We start from the raw sequence: 23,080 nt of genomic DNA, 5'->3' as shown, positions 1-23,080 counted from the left end.
TAAGATGACTAAAGGCTCAACATTTCATCTATTTCTAAATAAGTAGAGTGGAAATTACATCTCTTTTGCTTCAAAGTTCGCATGATATTTATGCTCACTTGAAAAATGGCTTCTTCCCTTTATTTGGCATGAGTAATAAGAATCTCTTTTTTTCATTTTTTCAAGGACAGTTTAGCATACTTTTATGAAATTAGGACATATTAAAATCTATGCTAAGTGTTTTAAAATCAATAATATTATTCTTATTTGTAGGATGTACCAAACTTTGATGACAAATTCTATGAATGTCTTCTACCATTTTCCCTTTCTGGATGAATGTTATTGATTATTATAGAAACATAACAAATCCCCCAGGATATTAAGTCATTTATATACATAACTATTTCCAAGTGAATGGAAACTTATTCCATTTTTTTCAAATACTCTCATAATTTTAAACTGAGAAAGTCTCACCAGGCACCATTTCACCTATATTTATACTATGCAGCTCTTTAAAAACCACTGGACATTTTTAAACCAGCTGCTAGGACTGTTAACAAGATGCTAATAAAATATGAAAAAAGGAAAGAATGTCTCAAAAAGATGTAATTTTCCTGAGCATAATTGTTTTCATTTCTCTAATATTCATTAGGAGGATCATTTAACAGATTGAACTGTATCAAGACCTCATGAATTATGAATGCTAATTTAACAAACATTTGCCTAGAGCCCACTATGTCTCATACTCCAAGCTGTGCACTAGGGAAGAAAAGACGAATAGGCTGGGCGCGGTTGCTCACGCCTGTAGTCCCAGCATTTTGGGAGGCTGAGGTGGGAGGATCACGAGGTCAGGAGATAGAGACCATCCTGGCCAACACAGTGAAACCCCGTCTCCACTAAAAATACAAAAATTGAGCCTGGAGTGGTGGCATGTGCCTGTAGTCCCAGCTACTCGGGAGGCTGAGGCAGGAGAATCTCTTGAACCCGGGAGGTGGAGATTGCAGTAAGCCAAGATCGGGCCACTGCACTCCAGCCTGGGTGACAGAGCAGGACTTCATCTCAAAAAAAAAAAAAAAAAAAAAAAAAAAAAAAAAAAGAAAACATTTAGTCATTCCTCTTCCCCTGCCAGGCTGAGGAAACAGCTGTGTAAACCCATAGATTGTTCTCTAATGCCACGTGTGCACCCAGAGCTTTAAGCATGGCGGAGGGAGCAATCCAGGGCAAGCTTTAGGGGACACTAGTGCAGAGGCTGGTGCATAAGGATGAGGTTATGGTCTGATTTTGCTCAACACAATATCCTTGTTTCCTAGCACAGCACCAGATAGGGTCTTTATACACTTTTTTGATTAAATGAATATGTGATTTCAAAAGATGAGTAACAATTTTCTAAGCAGGAGTATGAAATGGAGCATTACAAGCAAAGAAATTGTTTTGCAAAGATGTCGTAAAGATGTACATCACAGGGAGTCTAGCTCAGGTGAGAAAATTTAAACCCAAAGTTAGTTACTGACTCTCAGTTTTCTCCTCAATATTCTCTTGTGAGTCAAAGCCAGTTCCATGGCTTGCATTACTCTGGTCCACCCGGAGGACTCTTATTGGAATAATTCTTCAAAAAGAAGGTTTTTCTTGATTTGTTATAGAATACTAGAGTTCTTGTATTGATTATTGGATACTGCTCATCCCCCCAAGCTGTTTTCATCATTTCTCTAAGTAACATTTTGTTACAGGCACCGTACACATTTGAATTAACCTGTATCTGATGTGCAGACAGACACACAAATACCTGCAACAATAAAAGATAACTTTTTGGGAGCATGTATTCATCGCTCAATACATAGAAAAAGATAAACAATGATGACTTTAAATGGTATGAATTATTTAAATAACTAATATAGATAGTATCTCCAGATTCAGAAAAATGTCTCTCTTCTCTGTTCTGTACATACGTAACTTCATGGGCTGGAATCTGTGCTAGGTATTTTCACATCTATTATCTCATTTAATTCCCTTAACTACCCTTGAGATAAATATTAATATTATTGACCTGTTATCTTACATGAGAAAACTAATGCATGCTCAGAGAGGTTAAGTGACTTGCCCACTATCATCCTGACAGCAGATGGCAGAGCCAGCACTGATCACAGCGGTGGCTGACTTATGTCTCTACTTACTCCATGTCATTCAGTTACCACGAACTTAGGCTTGGAATGAGAGCCAACAGAGAGTAGTATGTGCATTTTGAAAAGAGGGTTCCACTTCCTTGAAGTGATTTAAATACACAAGATTTCAGAAGGAAACATCTCTTATAGTGCTGCCTTCTTTCCTAAAAATAAGATGTTTTTCATTTCTAACTCAAAAGCACGAAGCTGCTCTGTTTGTGAAGAAAATAATTATACTGTCCTGTTTCACATGCCTGTTTTATCTTCCCTTAGACCTAATTTGCATATCATGTGCGGGCATGCTTGTGATTGAGATTGAGATTGAGAGAGAGAGAGAAGAGAGAGAATAAAATGATAAATGTTTGTTCAATTCTTTTGTCTGTTTATAAAAATCAAATTTTTTTTAGTAAGTTGTAGAAGTGTCTAATTTTTAAGGAAGTCTAATTCATCAGTCCTTTTTTATGGTTAAAGTTTTTTGAGTGCTATTTAAGAATGCTCTGCTTATCCCGAGGTCGATAAGATAATCTCCTACGATATTATGTTGGTTTCCTTACAAATATAGTTCTTTGATCCACCTAGTGTTAATTTTATGCATAGTGTGAGGGAGAGATCAAGCTTCATGATTTTTTTTCCATACAGATACCAATTAATCCAATACTATTTACTGAAAAGACCATCATAGACCTTTTTTGTGAAACAGGTGATTTACAAATATGTGTATGTGTGTGTCTGTCTCTATATTCTGTCTCAGTGTTACATTTCTTCTTTATGCTAATGTCACATTACTTATTTCCTATAGTTTTATAGTGTCTTGATATCTGATAGAGTAAATCTTCTAATTGTATCTTCTTATTCAAGACTGTCTTCACTGTTCTTTCCTCTTTGCGTTTCCCTATAATTTTTAGAATCAGCTTGTCAACTTCCTCAAAAAATCCTTCAAAATACTGAGTTTTCTAATCCATAATCATGGTACATACCAGCGTTTGGTTATATCTTCTTTAATTATTTCAATAGTGTTTTGTAGAGTTCTTTGTAGAGGTCTTAAACATCTTTATTTAGATTTATTCCTAAGAATTTATTGTTTTGGGATACTAGAACAAATTTGATTATTTAATAATTTCATTGTTAAAATTAATTACTAAATTAAATAATAATTACAATCTATTATTGTTTATAATTGATACATAATTGTACATATTTATGGGACCTAGTGTGATATTTTGATATATATTTATAATTAGCAAATTCATCACCTCAAACATTTATCATTTCTTTATATTGGGAACATTTACAATCCTCTCTTCTAGCTATTTGCAAACATGCAATACATTTTTGTAGAACACTAAAACTTGTTTCTTTTATCTGGGTGGAATTTTGTATCTATTAACCAATATTTTCCTCTCCCCTCTCCCACTATTCTTTTCAGCCTCTAGTAACCACGATTTGACTCTACTTCTATGAGATCAACTCTTTTAGCTTTCATATGAGTGAGAAGATGTAGATCTTCTTTTTGTGCCAGGCTATTTCACTTAACATAATGTCCTCCTGGCTTATCCATGTTTCCGTGAATAAAAAGAGTTCATTCTTTTTAATGGCTGAATAGTATAACATGTCTTTATATAGGTGACATTTTCCCTACCCATTCATCTATTGATGGACACTTAGGTTGATTCCATATTTTGGCTCTTGTGAATACTGCTACAACAGAAATGGGAGCACAGACATCTCTTTTTTTTTTGAGACGGAGTTTCACTCTTGTTCCCCAGGCTAGCGTGCAATGGCACAGTCTCGGCTCACTGCAACTTCTGCCTCCTGTGTTCAAGCGATTCTCTTGTCTCAGCCTCCCAGGTAGCTGAGATTACAGGCACCCACCATCATGCCTGGCTAATTTTTGTATTTTTAGTAGGGACAGGGTTTCACCATGTTGGCCAGGCTGGTCTTGAACTCCTGACCTCAGGTGATCTGCCCGCCTCAGCCGCCCAAAGTGCTGGGATTACAGGTGTGAGCCACCACACCCAGCTGCCATTTCTTAAATACACTGAATTTCTTTCCTTTGGATGCATACCCAGTAGTGGAATTACTGGATCGTATGGTAGTTCTATTTTTAGATTTTGGATTTATTGTTTATCTTTGCAGTTTGGTGGTTTTCCATAGTGATAAGGTTTGATTCCTTTACCTTTCTCTTTTGTTTGTCCCACCAGTGAGATACTTTCACATATTTTTATAATGGTAGTTATTCTTCTTTTATTTCTAGATGTAGGACTTCCTTAAACATTTTTTGTAAGGCTGGTCTGGTGATGATTAATTTCTTCAGTGTTTGCTTGTTTAGGAACTTCATTTCTGAAGAATAGCCTTCCAGGGTAGAGTATTCTTGACTGACATTTTTTTTTTTTTTCCTTTCAGCACTTCAAATATGTCATCCCATTCTCTCCTGGCCTGTGAGGTTTCTGCTAATAAATTGGTTGTTAGTCTGATGGAGATTCCCTTACATATGACCTGATGCATTTCTCTTGTTGTTTTTAGAATTCTCTCTTTGTCTTTGACTTTTGACAGTTTGACTATAATGTGCCTCAGGGAGGACCTTTTTGGGTTTAATCTACTTGGGAACTTTTGAGCTGTGTTTATCTGGTTGTTTATGTATCTCTGAAGATTTGATAAATTTTTAGCTGTTATTTCATTAAATAGGTTTTCTACACATTTTCCCATCTCTACTCCTTCTTGAACTCCCATAACACAAATATTTGTGTTATGGTTTCCCATATGTTTTTAGGCTTTCTTCATCTTTTTTACTCTTTATTATTTTTCTATTTTGTCTGCCTGAGTTATTTCAAAAGGTGTATCTTCAAGCTTAGAAATTATTTCTTCTGCTTGAGCTAGTCTGTTTTTTTTAATTCTTGATGGTGCTTTTTATTTTATTCATTGAATTTGTCATTGCCAAGATTTGTTTGGTTTGGTTATCTTTTTTTTTTTTTTTTTTTTTGAGACGGAGTCTCACTCTGTCGCCCAGGCTGGAGTGCAGTGGCGTGATCTCGGCTCACTGCAAGCTCCGCCTCCTGGGTTCACTCTTTTTTGAGATATCTAACTTTTTGTTGAATTTCTCATTCTGATAATGAATTGTTTTTCCAATTTTGTTGAATTGTCTATCTGTATTCTCTCACATCTCACTGAATTTCCTTAAGATTTTTATTTTGAATTCCTTTTCTGGCATTTTGTAATTTCCTTTTTTATGGCTCTATTACTGGGGAATTATGATCCTTTGGAGGTGTCATGTTTCCTTCACTTTTCATGTTTTTTATGTCTCTACATTGATAACTGTGCATTCAGTAGAATAGTCACCTCTTCCAATTTTATGGAATAGCTTTCATTGAAAAGTATTTTTCCTGTAGATGGATCCCAGGGTCTCAGTAGAATAGAGTGTACTGACTTTGATTCTAGGTAAACACAGCAGTATGGTCTCTGCATAGTTTCTCCAGCTGTAATTAACAGTAGTGACGTTGTAAATGCCTCAGTGGCCTCAGCTGTGGGAGTTTGTGGTGGCAGTGGTGTGGCTTTGCTGAAGGTGAGCTTAGTGAGCTGGTTCTCAGTCTGGGGACATGGCCATGCACTTGGTGGGTCAGCTGGCTCTGAGACTGACTCTCTTAGGATGAAGTTTTCAAGCTGTTTCTCTAGCCCAGGGCATAGGGGTATGGTGGCTTGGGATTCTCAGGGCTGTATCTACTTGGGGTGGGTCCACAGTTGTGTCTCTGGCTGGGCGCATAGCATACAGTGGCTCAGCAATTCAGGGACATGTCTGACAGGCTGTTTCTCCAGCCAGTGGTGCTAGGGAAGACTATCTGGGGGCAGGTTTGCTGAGCTGTTTGGCTTGGACAGCCTGGAGTTGACTTCCCTGCTCTGCAAAAGTAGAGTCATGGCCATTTCTGAGCCTCAGCCTTCAGCAGCCAGGGTGGTCATGTTGCAGCCACTCATGTGAGCTTGGTGAAACGACAGCAGAATCCCAAGTCTAGAAAGGCACAGTGGCTATCAGCTCCCCAGAGCAGGTCACACTCCAGCAGTGATTTTGATTTCAAAATAATGCCATGCTGCAGCAGCTTGGATCATGGGGTTATGATCAGTACGCAATGTGGGCTCCTACTTTGGAGTAATGTAGCCACATGAATTCTAAGATCTCCTCAAACTGGGCTCAGGGCTTGTGAGGACTTTGGGATTCCCCTGTAGTAAGAACTAAAGTGTCTGTGGTGAAAATGTGGGCTGGTGAGGATACTTCTGCCTATCTTTTCTCCACATGGGAAAGTCCTTCTTGGCTCTGAGTCAAATGTGATGGAGAAGACAGGGCAGCAGAGGTGGGTGCCTCATTCCCCTCTCTATGCTGCTATCCTGGGCTTTTGTGCTCCACAAGGATTTTGCCAATTTTTTGCTGTACATCGACACTCTCCTTCAGACACTCCAATCAAATTTTAGTTGTTTATTTTTTATTTTGGTTCTTTTTTGTGGGAGGAGCAAATGCCAGGCACCACTAGTCAGCCATCTTGCTGATGTCTCCTTACTTATATTCTGCCTGCATATTCTACCCAGGAGAAACAGGTAGTTGAAAACCTTTAACTATAAATATGGATTTGCCTATGTATCCCTTTTTCTGTATATTTTTTGGTTTTATATACTCAAAGTATATTATTAGATACTTATAAATTTTAAAAACTTATTTCCATTCATTTGGCCCTTTGTATCAACTTTTATTCATTATTAAATGTTTTTCTTTTTCTCTAGTATTATTTTTTCCTTAAAGTATACCCTTTCTGATATTAGTGTACACCAACATCAACTACACTAACTCTTCAAAGCTTTTAAGGATTTCAAATATTTTTCCTTTAAATTTAATAATATCCAGATTTTATTTTGTTCTCAGATGGAAGGTTAGTGTGAAAACACTTACTCTATCATCGTTGAAAATGTAAGTCAGCCAAATGTACTTAACTATTGCAATCTGACCAATTAAATAAACATAAGTATTCAGGTGCCAGTGATTATAGAGGTATCGGATTTATATTTTTAATAATAATATCTAAAGAAGTGTTGGCAAGAAAAAAGATTATTAAACTGTGTGGTGTAAAGAGCACTGAATTGTAAGTCAGGAGATTTTAATCCTCTTGCGACTTTGCCACTGAGTGACCTTGTACACTGACAAATCTTTCCTCAATCTTAAGTTCCCTCATGGATTAGTGATTAGTGATGACAAGAACATGACAAATGTGGGTCCACTTTCCATGCCCTTACTCATGATCCTGGCACTCTTTCCAGCTCATCCTAAGTATAGTTTTAAAATTGTTCTCAAAACAGGTTTCCAGATAGCTTTTGCCATTTTATTGGAGCTAGCACTTGGTATGTATAGTGGGTTGAATAATGTCTTTCCAAAATTCAGGTTCCCCTCAGAGCCTCTGAATATGGCCTTAGATGTAAATAGGCTCTTTGTAGATGTAATCAGTTAAGATTCTCAAGATGAAATCATCCTAAATCTACAGTAAGCCTTAAATCCAATGCCTGGTGGCTTTAAAAGAGAAAGGAAAGGGAGATTTGGATACACAGAGAAGAAGGCTAAGTGCAGATGAAGGCAGAAATTGGAGTTATGTTTCCACAAACCAAGGAATCACCAGGAACTGGAAGAATCAAGTAAGAATTCACTCCTAGAGCCTTTGGAGGGAGAGTGATGAAACTGACACCTTGATTTCACACTTTTGGCCTCCAGAGGTGGTGATTAATTCTTCTCTTATGGAGAGAATGAATTTCTGCTGTAAACCACTCACATTATGATACATTTTAGGCAACCCTTTAGACACATTTTACTAAGCCACTGCTTACAATGCCTGCCCAGGTGATGGTGATGATAGAGATGATGCCACCATGGATAACTGGAGTGTAACTTGTGAGCCTCTGGAGTACGGCAACAAATTTTATTGTTCTGAAAGCACTATCATATCTAAAATGCACAGCATTCTTGTAGTTGGCCAGATGTTCTTATCTTCAGGTTATAGGTTAGAAAATTGAGTCTCAGAGAAGTTAAATGACTTTTCCAAGGCCCTAAAAGTAATTGTTAGCAGAGGCAAGAGTCAGATCATATGCCCTTATTACTACTACTATTATGATAACTAATCAAATTGTATTTGTCAGATTGCTCTTTGCTGGTAGTAACACGGTCTTTTACATTTTTGGGCAAAAGCTGTAAACAGCATAATGGCAGTCGAATTTCTCTCCCTTGTTAAACAGCAAGAGAAATATTAACTATCTGATGAGATTAAAGATTTGGAAATGCAAATTCTCATGGCAATATTTAAAGCAATTGCCTATTAGTAGATTTTTCAGAGCTTCCAGGGGATATAGTCTGTCAATTAGTACAAATGATTAAAATAAAATGTAAGGGCGCTGTGAGTATGTACCATAGACTAATGAACAATTCCCCATTAATATACTTAAATTTGAGCTTAGGGAACACTCCAGGCCTCAGGACATTATGTTACCTAGAAATAAAGGATATGAAAGTTGTCATTACTTACTTTGATACTTCAGTTGGTAGAAAATGAGATACAAGTGTCTAAGATAATAAATCAGACTGACCAAAAATTAGTAGTAAATTCTAAATCTGCTTCTTCCTTTGAGAAGAGGTCTTAACGCATGATATCCATTTGTTTCTCTGAGGTTTTTTTCCAACTGGCATGAATCCTCATGACAAAGGGCTTGTATTATTTATTTCCCCATTATACTCATTTATTTGGGAAGTACTTGAATGAATGTTCAGACTAATTTTCAGGGATAGAGTATCTTTGTTTTAAATATTTTGGAATTCACTTCCCACATTCAGCATACTAGTGAGTTAGCTGAGGGTTGCACAGTAATAAATAAGACACTTTTGTAAGATACGTGAACCACAAAGAAACTTCTATATTTAATAAAAAATAGAAGCAGCTTAAAAGCTTGAGAAGATGTTCTCTTTGAAAACAATCAAACAAACCATAAATCATGCATGGATTTCAAAAGCTAAACATATTAATATTCTTTGTAGAATTTTCAATATAGTTTACTGATATTAACCAAGAACCCCAATAACCAAGAAACCTGAGACTTTGATATTGTGCTTTTCATGAGAAACTATTTTTTTCTGAAAAATAAAAAATATGTATCACCAGTAAAGTTTTGAGATAACAGGCCATAAGAAAATATTGAAAATAGAGCTATCCTTTTCCAAAGAATGTAAAGTTATTTCTCTTCAACTGATAATCATTTGTAAGCTGCTAGTAAAGCTCTGAATAAAGAGTGAAATCTGGAACCCATGGCTAATTCTTTGCTTGCCCCATTTTATAATTCTGAATGTAAAAAATAGCTATTCTCCCTGAAAGTAAGACTTGTGATGTGTCATCAAGTCTTTCTAGCTAAGGACTATCTGGATAATCAGCATCACTGTGACAATGGCAGGAATGAGGCTGTGTCACAGCCTTTGGGCCAAAGGGTGCTTTCTACCTAGCCCTGTCTTTAATTGGTAGAACACTTTAGTCCACTACTGTTAAGAACCATCCCTTCTATGAGGAAGGCATCAAAAGAAATAGGCTCTAACTTCTCACATGGAAAAGGCAGTAGCTTTTAGAGAGAATTTCAGAGATGCCAAAAAAGACTGTATATATCTCTCTGTATCTACAGCACTAATACACAGGCAATTTTAGCAGCTCTATTTTTCCTAAGTTGCACTTGCATGCTTTTGCTATACAGGCTGTACCTAGGGATACATTATAATTACAGTATGTGACTAGATGAGGTGTTCTGCAGACTTGAAAAGAACTAAATGGGGGGCATGTTCATTCTTTCATATCGCTTCTAGAATTAACCAATGACACCTAATATTGTTTAGCTCATTCATTTCCTCCCTGCTTCCTTCTTGGGGGACCTATAATCATTATTTTGTCTTGCTTGAAATTTGCATGAGTCATGATTGCCTCCAGAGTGGTTCCGAGCTGATGATTTAATATCTCAGCTTTAATTGTGAACCCCATGGAATACCTCTCATGTTCTTACGATGCTGCTTCAGATTAGTCCTCCAGTACCAATCTCCAGGGGTGCAAGGCCATTACCCGATGTGGTTCTGAGAAGTTTATTTGCATCAAGAAAGAAAAGAACTGGAAGGAGAGTGGTGGAGCCATATAGACCTGGCCTGGGAAGCAGATGGCCGGAGTCCCAGGGTCAGCCCTGTCTCTCACATCCTGAGATACTGAGTGGCTTTAAAAACTTAACAAGTTTTTTTTTTTTTTTCCTGTTGTTGTTGTTCTTTGGAGACAGGGTTGCTCTCTGTTGCCCAGGCTAGAGTGCAGTGGTTCCATATCAGCTCACTGCAACCTCCACTTCCTGGACTTAAATGATCCTCCCACCTCAGCCTCCAGAGTAGCTGGGACTTCAGGCGCACATCACCATACCTGGCTAACTTTTTGTATTTTTAGTAGAGACGGGGTTTTGCCGTGTGGCCCGGTCTGGTCTCAAACTCCTTGTCTCAAGCAATCCTCTTGCCTCAATCTCTCACAGTGCTGGAATTATAGGCACGAGCCACTGCACGTGGCCCCACAAGTTACTTTTAAATAAACCTATTGAGCTGCAGTTGAATACAATGCTATGCATAGATTTCAGCTACGCGATTTGATGGGTTTTGACAGTCATCTACACCATGCAACCATCAGCCCAATCAAGATATAGAACATTTTCATAACCACCAAAGGTTCTCTTGGACCCCTTTTTGCCCAATTTCCTACCCCCATCACAGCTAACCATTATCTGATTTCTATCACTGTAGCCTAGTCTTGTCTATTCTAGAACTTAATGGAATGATACGGCATGCTTTCTTTTTTCTCTGGCTGCTTCTGCTCAACATAATGTTTTTGAGAGTTGTTCACATTATTACATGTGTCATTAGTTCTTTCTTTTCCTTTGTGGATTTGAACAAAACAAGTTCCCTCACTGAGTTTTAGTGTCTTCATTTGAAATGTGAGGGGTTGGAATACAGAGTAGTCAAGGTTCCAATCAATTCCAACAATCTCTAATATTATAACCTTAAAGTTTACCTGAAGTTTCTTTAGTGTTTTTATATTTTCCAGCTGGCGGAGGCTGTCTGTAAAATCTGTCTTCTCCAGTGCTTGCTTCTTTACTGCACGGTGGCCTAGAAGCTGACCCACCCTCCATTTGGGTCCAGCTAGGCCTACTACAAAGAACAAGATTGTGGAGGCCTCTTTTTCCTGTCCTTACGTTAAAGGCAATAGGGCTGTTCAGGTGGTTATGACTTGGGGCAGAAGCAATAAAGTCGGTTTTACAGGGAGAAAGTGAAGAAAGGAGCTTATTTTCACTTTATTTCCTACTATGAATACAGAGCACAAAATCTAATGACTTCTCAGGCAAACAGGGATGGGTAAGAGGGAGTCAAGAAGGTTCTAAAGGAGATCCTGGCTCCTCCTCTGAGCAGCCCAGGCTGCTGGACTTATCCTCATTCTGGGTCTTCTGTAAGTTAGTGTAGCGCCTTCTCACACGTTTCACCAAATTTTATAAGAAATTAAAATATGTCCATTTGTAAACCATCTATAGCTGAGATTGATTTTTACAAAAACTTTAGTAGAATTTTGAGTTTAGCCAATATTTCTCTGTTCTCTTAGAGGTTGTGGATTGTGGAATACCTGGCAATTGAATTAAATAAATGACAAATGTCACTTCATTTAATTAGATTTTGCTGGGGAAGTAGGGAGAGAAGATAAGCTGGGAATGGACATGCCCTTGATTGTGTTCCTGAATCAGTTATCTATCACTTCTCTTTGGGGTAGAGGATAAGAGCTCGTTTTGGCTGGGATTTTCATTTTGTGGATGGAGTGGGGGTGTGAATTATTGGACAAATCAGCACCCTCATCCCATTTAATTTAATCCCATAATCAAAATCTGTTGAGTACTGACTATGTTTGGGACATTAAAACAGGCCCTAGGGACAATGCAAGGTGATTATAGAGATGATTGTACCTTTTAACAAATTAATAATCCAGTTGAGGAGATGCAACAAGTAGTGATTACAGTTAACGTCAACATGTGATATGGTGAGTACAAGAGGTGCAAAACATGGGTAGAATTCAGGGGAAGAAGTAATTGCATCTGCCTGGAGCCATCAAGAAAGGTTATTGTGGAGTGGGTGCAGTAATGTGTATTGGGAATGAGACTGGCTGGGTTCAGTCCTGAACCTATCTACTAGTTCTGTGACCTTGAACAGATACCTAAATACCTCATTATGGCTTAGTTTCCATATTTGTGAAATGTAATAGTTATAAAAAGTACCTACCCAAACTGACTATAGTGAGGATTGAGTTTTAAGAACAAAAACAACAACAATAATAATAATAAGTACTAAATGGGCCCTGAGGAATGGGTAGATGAATGCTGAGGTGTAATCCTCAATGCTTCTATCTCAAAATTATGAAAATGCCCAGAATTTTTCCTTGCATGGCTAGCTTCTTGCCCAAGATTGGGGTTTATGGATTCTCACAAAGTTCTGGCCTGCTCAGGGTTTAGAACCCCAGTGGATCTCAGTGAAGCTGCAGGATAGAAGAAGTGATCCAGGAAAGGTCTCGAAAGACAATTCTCATTCTGAGTTTCTTGTGATCTTCTGCCTCGTTTTATACAACAGTTTCAAGCTTAATATTCAGTCCTGCACTCTCAGAAGAAATGTTTCTTGAATGCTCTCAATTATATGTGGCCATTACACCCTAATTTCTCACTCAGACTCCCCACTTCCTCTAGCTCTTTGATTATCAAGTTCATTTTGTCAGTCATGTACCATTAGCACATTATTCTCCGGAGACCAAGGTGTATTAACCTTGACAATAAATAAAATAAATGAAACTATTTTCCTGGATGAATTTCCTAAATCATTCTCCCAGTGGTCTGTGGGATTCTCTACGTGGAATTTCTTTACCATTTTGATTTTAGGAAGGTTATTTTTCTTCCCATTTACATTTTTCATTTTATTATTAAACATATATACACTGCCTACTCAGGAATCTTTATGCTACCACTGATAGTATATTCTGGCTAATCTCAATATTCACTGATTAAATCTGAGTGATGACATTTGATAAATGCTATATTTCCCAGAGTTGGAAGGATTTTTTTCAAAAAAAAAATGATGTCTATGCATGACGGAGACATCTCTTTAAGTGTTAAACACTGTTATTTAGGTAATAATTTAGTGATAAACATTTTAAAGAGTTTTGGGTTTTTTTCTTCTTCTTTTTTTTTTTTTTTTTTTTGAGACAGAGTCTTGCTCTGTCCCCCAGGCTGGAGTGCAGTGTCATGATCTCGGCTCACTGCAACCTCTGCCTCCTGGGTTCAAGTGATTCCCCTGTCTCAGCCTCTGGAGTAGCTAATTTTTGTATTTTTAGTAGAGACAGGGTTTCACCATGTTGGTGAGGTTGGTCTCGAACTCCTGACCTCAGGTGATGTGCCCGCTTGAGCCTCCCAGAGTGCTGGGATTACAGGAGTGAGCCACCATGCCTGGCTTTTCTTCTTTTTTGAGTTAATGTTATCTAGACCATTCTATATTATGTTAAGAATAGCCAGATGTAACCACAATGTACACTTCATTCAGAATATAAACTTATATAAATATCAATAGTAATATGTATTACCTGCAATAGTCCTTAACAGCAAATAGGAACCATGTGCTTTTTCTTTAGCTTTTAGAGTAACAGAAAAATCTCAGTCCATTTCACGCTGAGTAGTCAAATACAAATCAAAACCTATAAAGTTCGCTTTCAGAAATGTTGGTGATATTTCAAGCTCTAGGACACAATCAGTTCAAAGTTCTATCTACAGCCTCTGGTGCTATTGTACTCTCCAGAGATAGATCTGTCTTTTCTCTTCCTTATGTAAGTGCCCTTCCTTCTAAAGACACCCAACAGGATAACATGTGCACTTTACTCTTTTTGATTTCTAAAACCATCACCACTGAACTGATTTCTATTCTAACAAAAAGATCTTATAAATGCCTTAAATAGATGAGTTTCAGACCTCTGGTTTTATTTCCTGGGACATGGATAAAGTTCAAATAATACATTCTGTTTTCTGACATCTTTCCAGTGCTAAATGACATAAGCTTACTAGATAACTCAGATGTCATGGCCAGATAGCTTACTAAATTAGCATCTAGTTGTCCCTTAGAATCTGTATTGGAATGGACACTTTAAGTCTCTGTGTAGGTGGGTCTAACTGGGTATGTTAAAGTTTCTCATTTTAAATCTAGCTTTTGGTCAGCGTAATTCCTATTCAAGGCAACTGAGTAGGGGGGAGCTTCAGATTTTTCAGTATCCTCCATACCAGAAGGTTTGGAAGTCATGCAGGTTTTTATTGGAACCAGATGTCATCATTTCTGTATTCCACATCCCGTGAGAGTCCCGAAAGTAAAATTACACCTCCCATGGAAAGGAGAGATCAGGTCACAGTGTAATTTGAGAAAGTCATCCCAGCCTGGAAATCGAATGACCACCCTCTCCTGCACCCCTTCTAAAGGTGATAGGAAGGAGGTCAGGCTCTCTCACACCCACATGTCAGGAAAACATCAGCACAAGTTAAAAAAAGATTCGATCAATGCTCTTCATTCCATGTGCACATTGGAGAGGCAGCTTTCATTTCCAACTTACTCTAAAGAAACTCAGTATAAAATAACTAGTCAACCTTTTGGAGCATGCGAGTGATATTTCTGGAGTGAATCTAGAGAGTTTATTTCTGGGGATGAAATCTGGTCCACTCACGATCTGGAGGTTTTCAGTGAGATAGTGTGTCATGGTGGAGGAACATCAGAACTTTCCTTGATTTGGTCGATAGTTTAGCAAATATTTATTAAGTGACCCACCCACTCTGTGCTAGGCTCTTAATCCCATAGTAAATGACAAGTAAATAAATTGCTTTTCTTTTCCTTAAAGTGCTCAGGTAATTTTTAAAATGCCTAAACCCTAAAGCTCTATGATTCCCAAAAAGGCACCCAAATTCTTGAACTCATTGAAATCACAGAAGAGAGTGCTGGGGGCCTTCACAGTGGTGAAGGTCATGGAGTCCTATTAGCAGTTGTCAGGAGTGTGGCGTTGGGTGACTGGGCACCAACACGGACCTGCAGTTCTTCCAAGCCCAAGTTATCACCAGCAATATAGATTCTCTGGGGAGCTCTCATTAAAAAAAAAAAAAAAAAAAAAAGGTAGCCTGGAACATGAGTTGGGAAAGAAAGAAGGCAGGCTTAGGATCTAGGAGAGATGTCAGATATGAAAAAGATGGGGGCAATGACCAGGCGTGGTGGTTCACGGCTGTAATCCCAGCACTTTGGGAGGCCGAGGAGGGTAGATCACCTGAAGACAGGAGTTCGAGACCAGCCTGGCCAACATGGTGAAACCCCATCTGTACTAAAAATACGAAAAATTAGCTGGGCATGGTGGCAGATGTCTGTAACCCCAGTTACTCATGAGCCTTAGGTAGGAGAATCACTTGAATCTGGGAGGCGGGGGTTGCAGCTATCGCCACACTGCACTCCAGCCAGAGCAACAAGAACAAAACTTCATCTCAAAAAAAAAAAAAAAAAAAAAAAGATGGTGGCACCAAACCAGCACTTGCTATTGTGTTGAATGAGCTGATATAGAAGCTTTGACTTCTAAGGACTTACCCAGGGAAATTACTTTTGTCACTCAGAAACTCATACTTTCCGGGCCTTCTCTGAAAAGCTCTCATCACTTATATATGATGATTTAAATTTTGTAACACCTGATAGAACATTTCATTGCTAGTAAGTAAGGGAAGAAACCAGGATTTAAAACTTCTGTTAAGAACAAATGACATTTGTGATCAAAGAATAATGATTAGAGACATCTATCTGTCCAACCTCTGTTGAAAATTACTTTGATTATTCTTTCTCCCTTATAACACTTGCTCTAGTGTCATTTAAGGAATTGGTAGCAAATGAGCAGCTCCAATAAGACAGTGTACAGATAAAAGAGTAAGACTGGATGTCAGATTTTGTTAACAAGAACTGCTTTATTGTTCTAAAGCAGATTTTTTACTATCCATGCAGGTAATTTTTCTTTTAATCTTGAAGTAAGATTATTCCTGTGTCTTCTGATTAAAATATCTCATCCTGTGCCCACAATGGATGCTCAACAATTAATAGTCTTTCTTTTCTCAACTGCTTAATTAGGGTTGAGGCCAACACGTAATTTGAATGACTAAAATCAATGAATATCATGAATATCATTCCAAAATATACTCTACTAATGTGAGTAATTTCTCCTTTCCCATGAGACAATGGAGCAGGCTGCAACAGTGGCCCTGCCTTATGATGTAATTTCAATAAATTGCTTCCTTTTCTCAAAGTGGTATCTTCTCCCCTATACACACCTGCTAGGTAACTGTCAACATTTTTTCCACAGAAGAAAATTTCGCTTTTGTCTACTTTGCAGGCAGGGATAATTGCACAGTGAGATGCGTAAATGACAAATACTAAAATCTTATCTGTGAGAAGTTTAGAGGGGGGTGGCCCAAGACTGAAATATAGAGTGTCATTGACAGGCGGAGAGAAGGCAGAAAGAGGAAGCTGGCACCAGCAAGGAAAATCTTGGCCTTTTAGGGTCCAGGGTTGGGCAATCCTGTAGAAGTAACCCCTGCTTCAATATACTCTCGACTTATAAAAAGAGAAGTGATCAATACAAAACTCAGTGAGTTAAATATTGTCTTCTACACGAACATATTCCTGGACTCCCTTACCATGGTAGCTTTGTCCATGAGGATTTCTTTACCTTCTCCAGCTTAGTGTTCATAAAGCAAATATTTCAAGTGTTCTGGAACTACTTGACCTCATTCACGTATTTTCTCTTTTTGGAGGACAGACTGAGATTAAGTAATTTCATGATCACATTTATTCAGAAAAGTCTGGTGGAGATTAGATGTGTGGTCTCTGAGAATCCGAGGGAGCCTGGGATGAGAAAGTGAAAGGACATCTCTTTCCTCAGCCACTGGGTGGAAACTCATTGGTTTCGCCTGTAGGAGACCTGCCATGGGGAGCAAGGGTAGGGGCTGGAGGAAACTAAGAGGCCCTCCTGCTCCCTCACAGCCTACCAGCATCACCCCAGTTTCTGGACTAGTTTTCAGAGTCAAGGAACAGCTCCCTTTAAGGACAGAGCCACTGTGGTCAAATACATCGTGTCCTTTACCCTCTGTCATAAAATTCATTGGTCTAAGAAGAGAGTTGGAGGTGGAGATACCGTCTGAAGTCCAGCAGAATCATGCATGTGGAATAATTTCATAAGACATCATTGTAATTCAAATTTTAAAGTCTAGTTCAGAAAATTTTCTGTTCTTATCTGTTTTTTCATTTCAGAATTGTTTCTTCTACTAGTAGTGCTCAAAGAAGATGAATTGCACTGTTACCTTTGGATTTAGACAGCAGATATATTTATGGTTTCCTAGCATGTTCCACTTTTGCTAGAGACCTAATACTTGAGAGAGATTCAGTTCAGCTCTGTGTATTTACTCTGTGTCTAGCTAAGTGTCAGATATTGCAAGGATATAGCACCAGCAAATAGTGTGACTCCTGCCTGCAATAAACCTATTGTTTAACTGAGGAGACCAAATTAATAGATGAAAATTATCAAACAACATTTAAATGCTAATATATTTGAGACTGACTTTATATAACATGTAAGGACTTCAGAGAAGGGAGAGATGATGCAGACATGAGTAATGAGAGAAAGCTGCCAGGATGAGATGAACCTGGGCTGGGGAATGAGAATGAATTCAGTTTGAGGTGGAATGAGTTTGAGGGGCCTAGGAACATTCAGATGAAGATGCCGGTGGGCATTGAGGTTTATGGCTCTGGAGTTCAAGAAACAAATGAGGGCTGAAGATTCAGATTCAGGATGCACAGGGTCACAGGAGCTGGTTGAAGTGTCTGATATGGGAGTAGATGAGTTCACTCAAGGTGAGTGTGTAGAGTAAGAGAAACTTGAGGAATAAACACACATATGTTTACACAGCACACATGTGTGCACACACAAGTGGTGACAAAGGAAGATAAGTCAACGCTTTTTCTCATAATGATACATTTTATATTTCTTTTCTAAGTAGGAGAACAGGACAGATTAGTGCTTCAGAAGTCAAGGGAGAAAAAAACATTTCAAGAAGGAAGGTGTAGAACAAACTGATTAAATGCCAGAAAGAGTCAAGTAGAAAGAGGATTGACGGATGGCTTGTCAATCAGGAGGGGTTATCATTGTTTGTCTGGGGAGTTTTGTAGAAATTTCTAGACCATGATTACCACAATGGCTGGGGTAGAAAGAAAGAGGGGGAGTTCCTTACCAGTGTGCCACTGTATGAGGGAGAGTGCCCAGCAGCCCCATTGATGACAGCACCCAGGAGGATGGAAGGTGATGTGTAGCTGTTTGCCATGCATAGGGGAAGGGGTTTGCATAAGAACTCAAATTAAACAGCAGAACCCTCTTTTAAAATAAGTAGCAGGTGGAATTTCATAAAAGTAGTCTTTTTTGGAATTAGACATATTGGGTCAAAAGTGCCACCCAGTGAACTTCCTCCCTGGCCCCTGCTGATCCCTAGAACTCTGGGGAACCATTGATAATCATTGATGATGGGATTTCTGAGAGGATGGCCTAAGGTGCCTACCTGTCTTCAGCTTAGGAGATGGAAGAAATTCTGATAGAATCCGGCCAGGAGTGCAAGAAGTTAAGTTTTAGACACAGTGCTTTTGAAGGAATGGTGCTTTACCCTAGCAGGAATGTCCTACAGGTTCTTGGGAAGCAGACCTGATATGAAGACTTGAACCAGACTTCGAATGGACATTTTGGAGTCAGCTAAATCGGTACAAGTTAAAGCCAGGGAGAAGACGTATCGTCCAAAGTAGAGAAAGGTGCAGAGAGAAAGAACCATGCCCTGGGCATTGCACCTGACTGACTTCAGTCAGAGAAGCAAGACCTCTAGGAGGTGTGTGTCTGTCTCTCCCTCTCTTTTTCTCTCTTACACACAGACATACACTCACACATGGATTTATAACAGGGATTAGACCTTACCAGGGGTGTCCAATCTTTTAGCTTCCCTGGGCCATATTGGAAGAAGAAAAATTGTCTTGGGCCACACATAAAATACACGAACATTAATGATAGCTGATGAGCTAAAAAAACTGCAAAAAACTCTCGTAATGTTTTGAGAAAGTTTACGAATTTGTGTTGGGCCATATTCAAAGCCATCCTGAGCTGCATGCAGCCTGTGGGCTGGGGGTTGGACAAGCTTGCATTGAGCCTTTGTGAGAGCTGGTTCAGCACCCTCTCTAATGCTGGTGCTTGGAGCCTGGAAGACAGGCTGTTGGAGGAGAGATTTTGGGTGGGGAAGAGAAAGTGCTACTCAGACCCTGAGCACCAGCTGGGACCTTTAAGGACAGACTGAAACCCGAGTTAGTTCTCTCCACCTTCAACCTCAACGAAGTGGTAGTTCTGCAGGAGAACCTGGTGCTTACATGTGGAATCTGTGAGCCCTGACCTTCTGAGAGTGAAAACCAGAAACATATAGCTAAGGGAATTATAAGAAACGCTGTGCAGGCTGGCCATGTTAGTACACTGTAAAGCCACCACAGTACCCTCTGAAGCTGCCAGCTAACAGTACACAGCAGGATAGTTAAATGCCAAATGAAAGACCACAGCATTAAAAGTGCTGAGTCTTCTTGTCCTTCTTTGGAAAAAAAAATCAAAGATATAGTAACTTAAGATGTTTCCATTTTTGTCAGAAAAATGAGCTTATTTTATTAACAAATGACACTGAATCTCTTTGCACAGAAATCTCTTTGCACAGTACAGAGAAAAACTTATAAATCAAAGACCGTCTTTTATTTAAACAGAACTGTATAATTTTCATTAAAATATTCTAGAATCATATGTGTAGTGCCAACATAGAAAATATGGAGAGGTAAATCTCTACTAAGTAAAAGGGTTTTTTTTGTGGACTAATATACAAGAAGTAGGACTGCAATGCGAGACATACATATAGACCAGGGTGGCCTCCTGTATGTCCAGAGAACAGAGGAAAAGGTTAGGGTTTAATTGGGGAAAGAGGAGATTATACAGGTTATTTTGAAAGTTCACTGGCTGGCGATGTCTTTCAGGAGCTGGCAAGCTCTGGTGAGTGACAGTGGGGGCGTTGCTTGGTAAAACTTGTAGCCTCGAAGTCATAGCAGCTGTTTCTTTGGATTGAGTTTGTGAAATAGTGTGTCAGGCAAGTGTTTTTGCATAAGTGGCTAGCTGTCCTTGTGATCATTCATATTATCAGGCAAATCGTATTAGGACAGGCCTCCCACCATGATCTTCTCTGGCTCCATTTTGCCAGAGTTTGACAAGTGACACAAGACACAAGTGACTCCATTTTGAATCTCACGAGTTTCACAGTAAATGTTTAATATATATCTAGGATGACTTGTACCCGGGATGCTAAAGAATTAAAATATCACCTGGAGAATTCACAGCTTCATCTGCATTCTGAGGTTATTTTGAGGGGAAAGATACAATTATTTGTTTTCCAAGAAAAAGCATTGATGAATAAAATGAAAAAATATATTTCTGCTGGTACTGTGGCACAGGAATTTACTACAGAGCTTTCATGTAAAATAGACTGTCTATAATTGGAAGTATTATTATTTACATAATTTGTTAAGGACAATGAGTTAAGATAAAATATACAATTTCCCTTGGTCAAATTAACTATCTATCTATCTATCTATCTATCTATCTATCATCTATCTATCATCTATCTATCATCTATCTATCTATCTATCTATCTATCTATCTATCTATCTATCTATCATCTATCTATCTATCATCTATCTATCTGTCTATGTATCTATTTATCTATATAAAGTTTGACAAGATTATGGAAGATAATTCAAAAGGAAATCGCTTGGCACCGTGTGACTAGCTTGAGCTAGAAATGTATTAGAGGCACAGGTACTGACAGTGGCAGGAAGCCATGGACAAACTGTCATTAGGACAGGAGTTAGTGGGAGAATGGGACAGACCTCAGGGAGCAAAAATGCATAAAAATTACACTGACATGGAGTCTTTGCCCAGCCCCAGTATCTCCTCTGTGGTTTCTGCCTGAGGAAGATTATCGCGTAAGTTTGATCCCAAAGGGGCCATAGGGATTATTTCTGGGTCATCTATTTTTTTCTATTAACATACTCAGGAAAAGCTCTGATCTACTTTCACAAACATCTGTGTTTGTATTTGTGTGTACTTTGGTGGTTGTGTATATCTGTGTGTCTCTGTGATTATGTGTGTTCACATGTGTGTTCGTGTGTTTTTGTGTTTGTGTGGTTGTGTGTATTTGTGTGTGTGTGCCTTCAGTTCTATATCTACAACTCTGCCTTATCCACTGAGTCAACTGAAAAATTATATCATTTATAAATTTAGAAGGGAGACTTTATTTTTTATAAAGGGTTACAACCTACAAGATGGCCATTCTGACAGGTTGGGAAGCGTTGTCTCTAGCAGAGGCCAAAAAGCAGGCACTTCACAGGAGGGGAGGGAGGAACAAGGATTTGTGCTAAACAAGTTGGCCAAGTACACATATTTAACAGGTTATAGGAGGAGGTACGAATATTCATGAAGGGGTTTGGTTATGTTAGGAGGAGGAATGCATATTCATGAAGGGGTTCAGTATGATTCATGCATGCTGAACAAACATGCATGTTACATGTGTCCCATGTTCCCTTTGAGGTAGAGACTTAACATTTAAGTGTATTATAATTAGGCCCTGTATGTGAAGAGGTGAAGCAGGGACATGAAGGCACTCAGGGCACAGCCTCTGTAAAGCCAGCCAGAACCAGTTCACAGTCGGTGGTCTTTTATCAGGAGAAAGTTACAGAAATCAGTCTATTGTGCAATCAAAGCTATAGTTATGGTTGTAGAACAGGAGGACTCCGTTAGTCAGTGTCTGGTGGTGGGCGAGCTGCAATTGTTTCAACACTGCTTGTCTCAAAGCCAGTGCTTGTTAGCTGCTGAAGAAAAAGACAAACCTGTGGCAGTTAAAACATAGTTTATTAGTTTATTCTTTAAGTGCAGGGGTGCAGGGCCTTACCCTTTTCTGGCATGGCTTTAGGTCCTGTTTATGATTTGGTATCTTATTGCCACAAAGAGTCTGCCCTGTCAGTCTTATGGCCTCTCTTTTAACATGAATGTTGGTTGGCTGTTGTGTCTAAACCACAAACGGGAGTGGGCCTAATGAGGCATATCTGACCTCTCATCCTGTCATGGCTGGGATCTCTGGGGTCCCCTCGGCCAAGAAGGGGGAGCCCATTCAGTCAGTTGGGGGCCTTAGGATTTTATTTTTAGTTCTCACCTGGGACTCAGGACTCTCAATTTAGATGTGCAGCAGGCGTCTCAAACTTCACATGGTCATAAAGAGAATACTTGATGTCTATCTCCTTCTACCTCCTTCTCCCCAAATCTCCCCTTACTTCTAAATAGCACTATTTTTATGCAGTTTCTCAAGGCAGAAATCTTGAAGATAATGGCAGTTCCTTCCTTCCCCTCCATTTCCACATCTGTCCATAAGCCGGTTCTGTGGCTCCACCTCCACACGCCTCAAATCTGCCCCCTTTTCTCCCTTTCCCCTGCGAGTCACTTGTCCAAGCCTCCAGTCTCTCTCTCTGATGGGCTGCCCACGACAGCTTCCTAACTAGCTCCCCGTGGGGACATTTGCCATTCTATTGCCATTCCTCACATCAGCCAGAGTGAACGTTGGAAAATATCATCCAGATCATAGTCCCCTCTGCTGGCAATCCACTGACAGCTTCCCGCTGTACTCAGAAGAGGATTCGGACTCTTCATGCTGGCTCCCACAGCCCTGTGTGA

The 23,080-nt window shown here is 39.1% G+C and overlaps 1 protein-coding gene across 3 annotated transcripts in view; it reads left to right on the top strand.

Moving 5' to 3' along the window:
• ZMAT4 (zinc finger matrin-type 4) overlaps positions 1 to 23,080 on the top strand; it is a 365,512-nt gene that overhangs the window by 316,403 nt on the left and 26,029 nt on the right. The window contains exon 7 of one of the 3 annotated variants that reach the window (XM_058433568.1): positions 7,042 to 7,086. The exons of the other annotated variants lie outside the window; for them this stretch is intronic. Within the exon in view, the coding sequence (XP_058289551.1) occupies positions 7,042 to 7,086 (45 nt within the window). The remainder of the gene's footprint in view (positions 1 to 7,041; positions 7,087 to 23,080) is intronic. 3 annotated transcript variants of the gene reach the window in all.

This window comes from Hylobates moloch, unplaced genomic scaffold (assembly GCF_009828535.3).
Source record: "Hylobates moloch isolate HMO894 unplaced genomic scaffold, HMol_V3 SCAFFOLD_22, whole genome shotgun sequence".
NCBI classification, from domain to species: Eukaryota; Metazoa; Chordata; class Mammalia; order Primates; family Hylobatidae; genus Hylobates; species Hylobates moloch.
The sequence above is the reverse complement of the archived record's forward strand: the minus strand, read 5'-3'. Positions and strand labels throughout refer to the sequence as shown.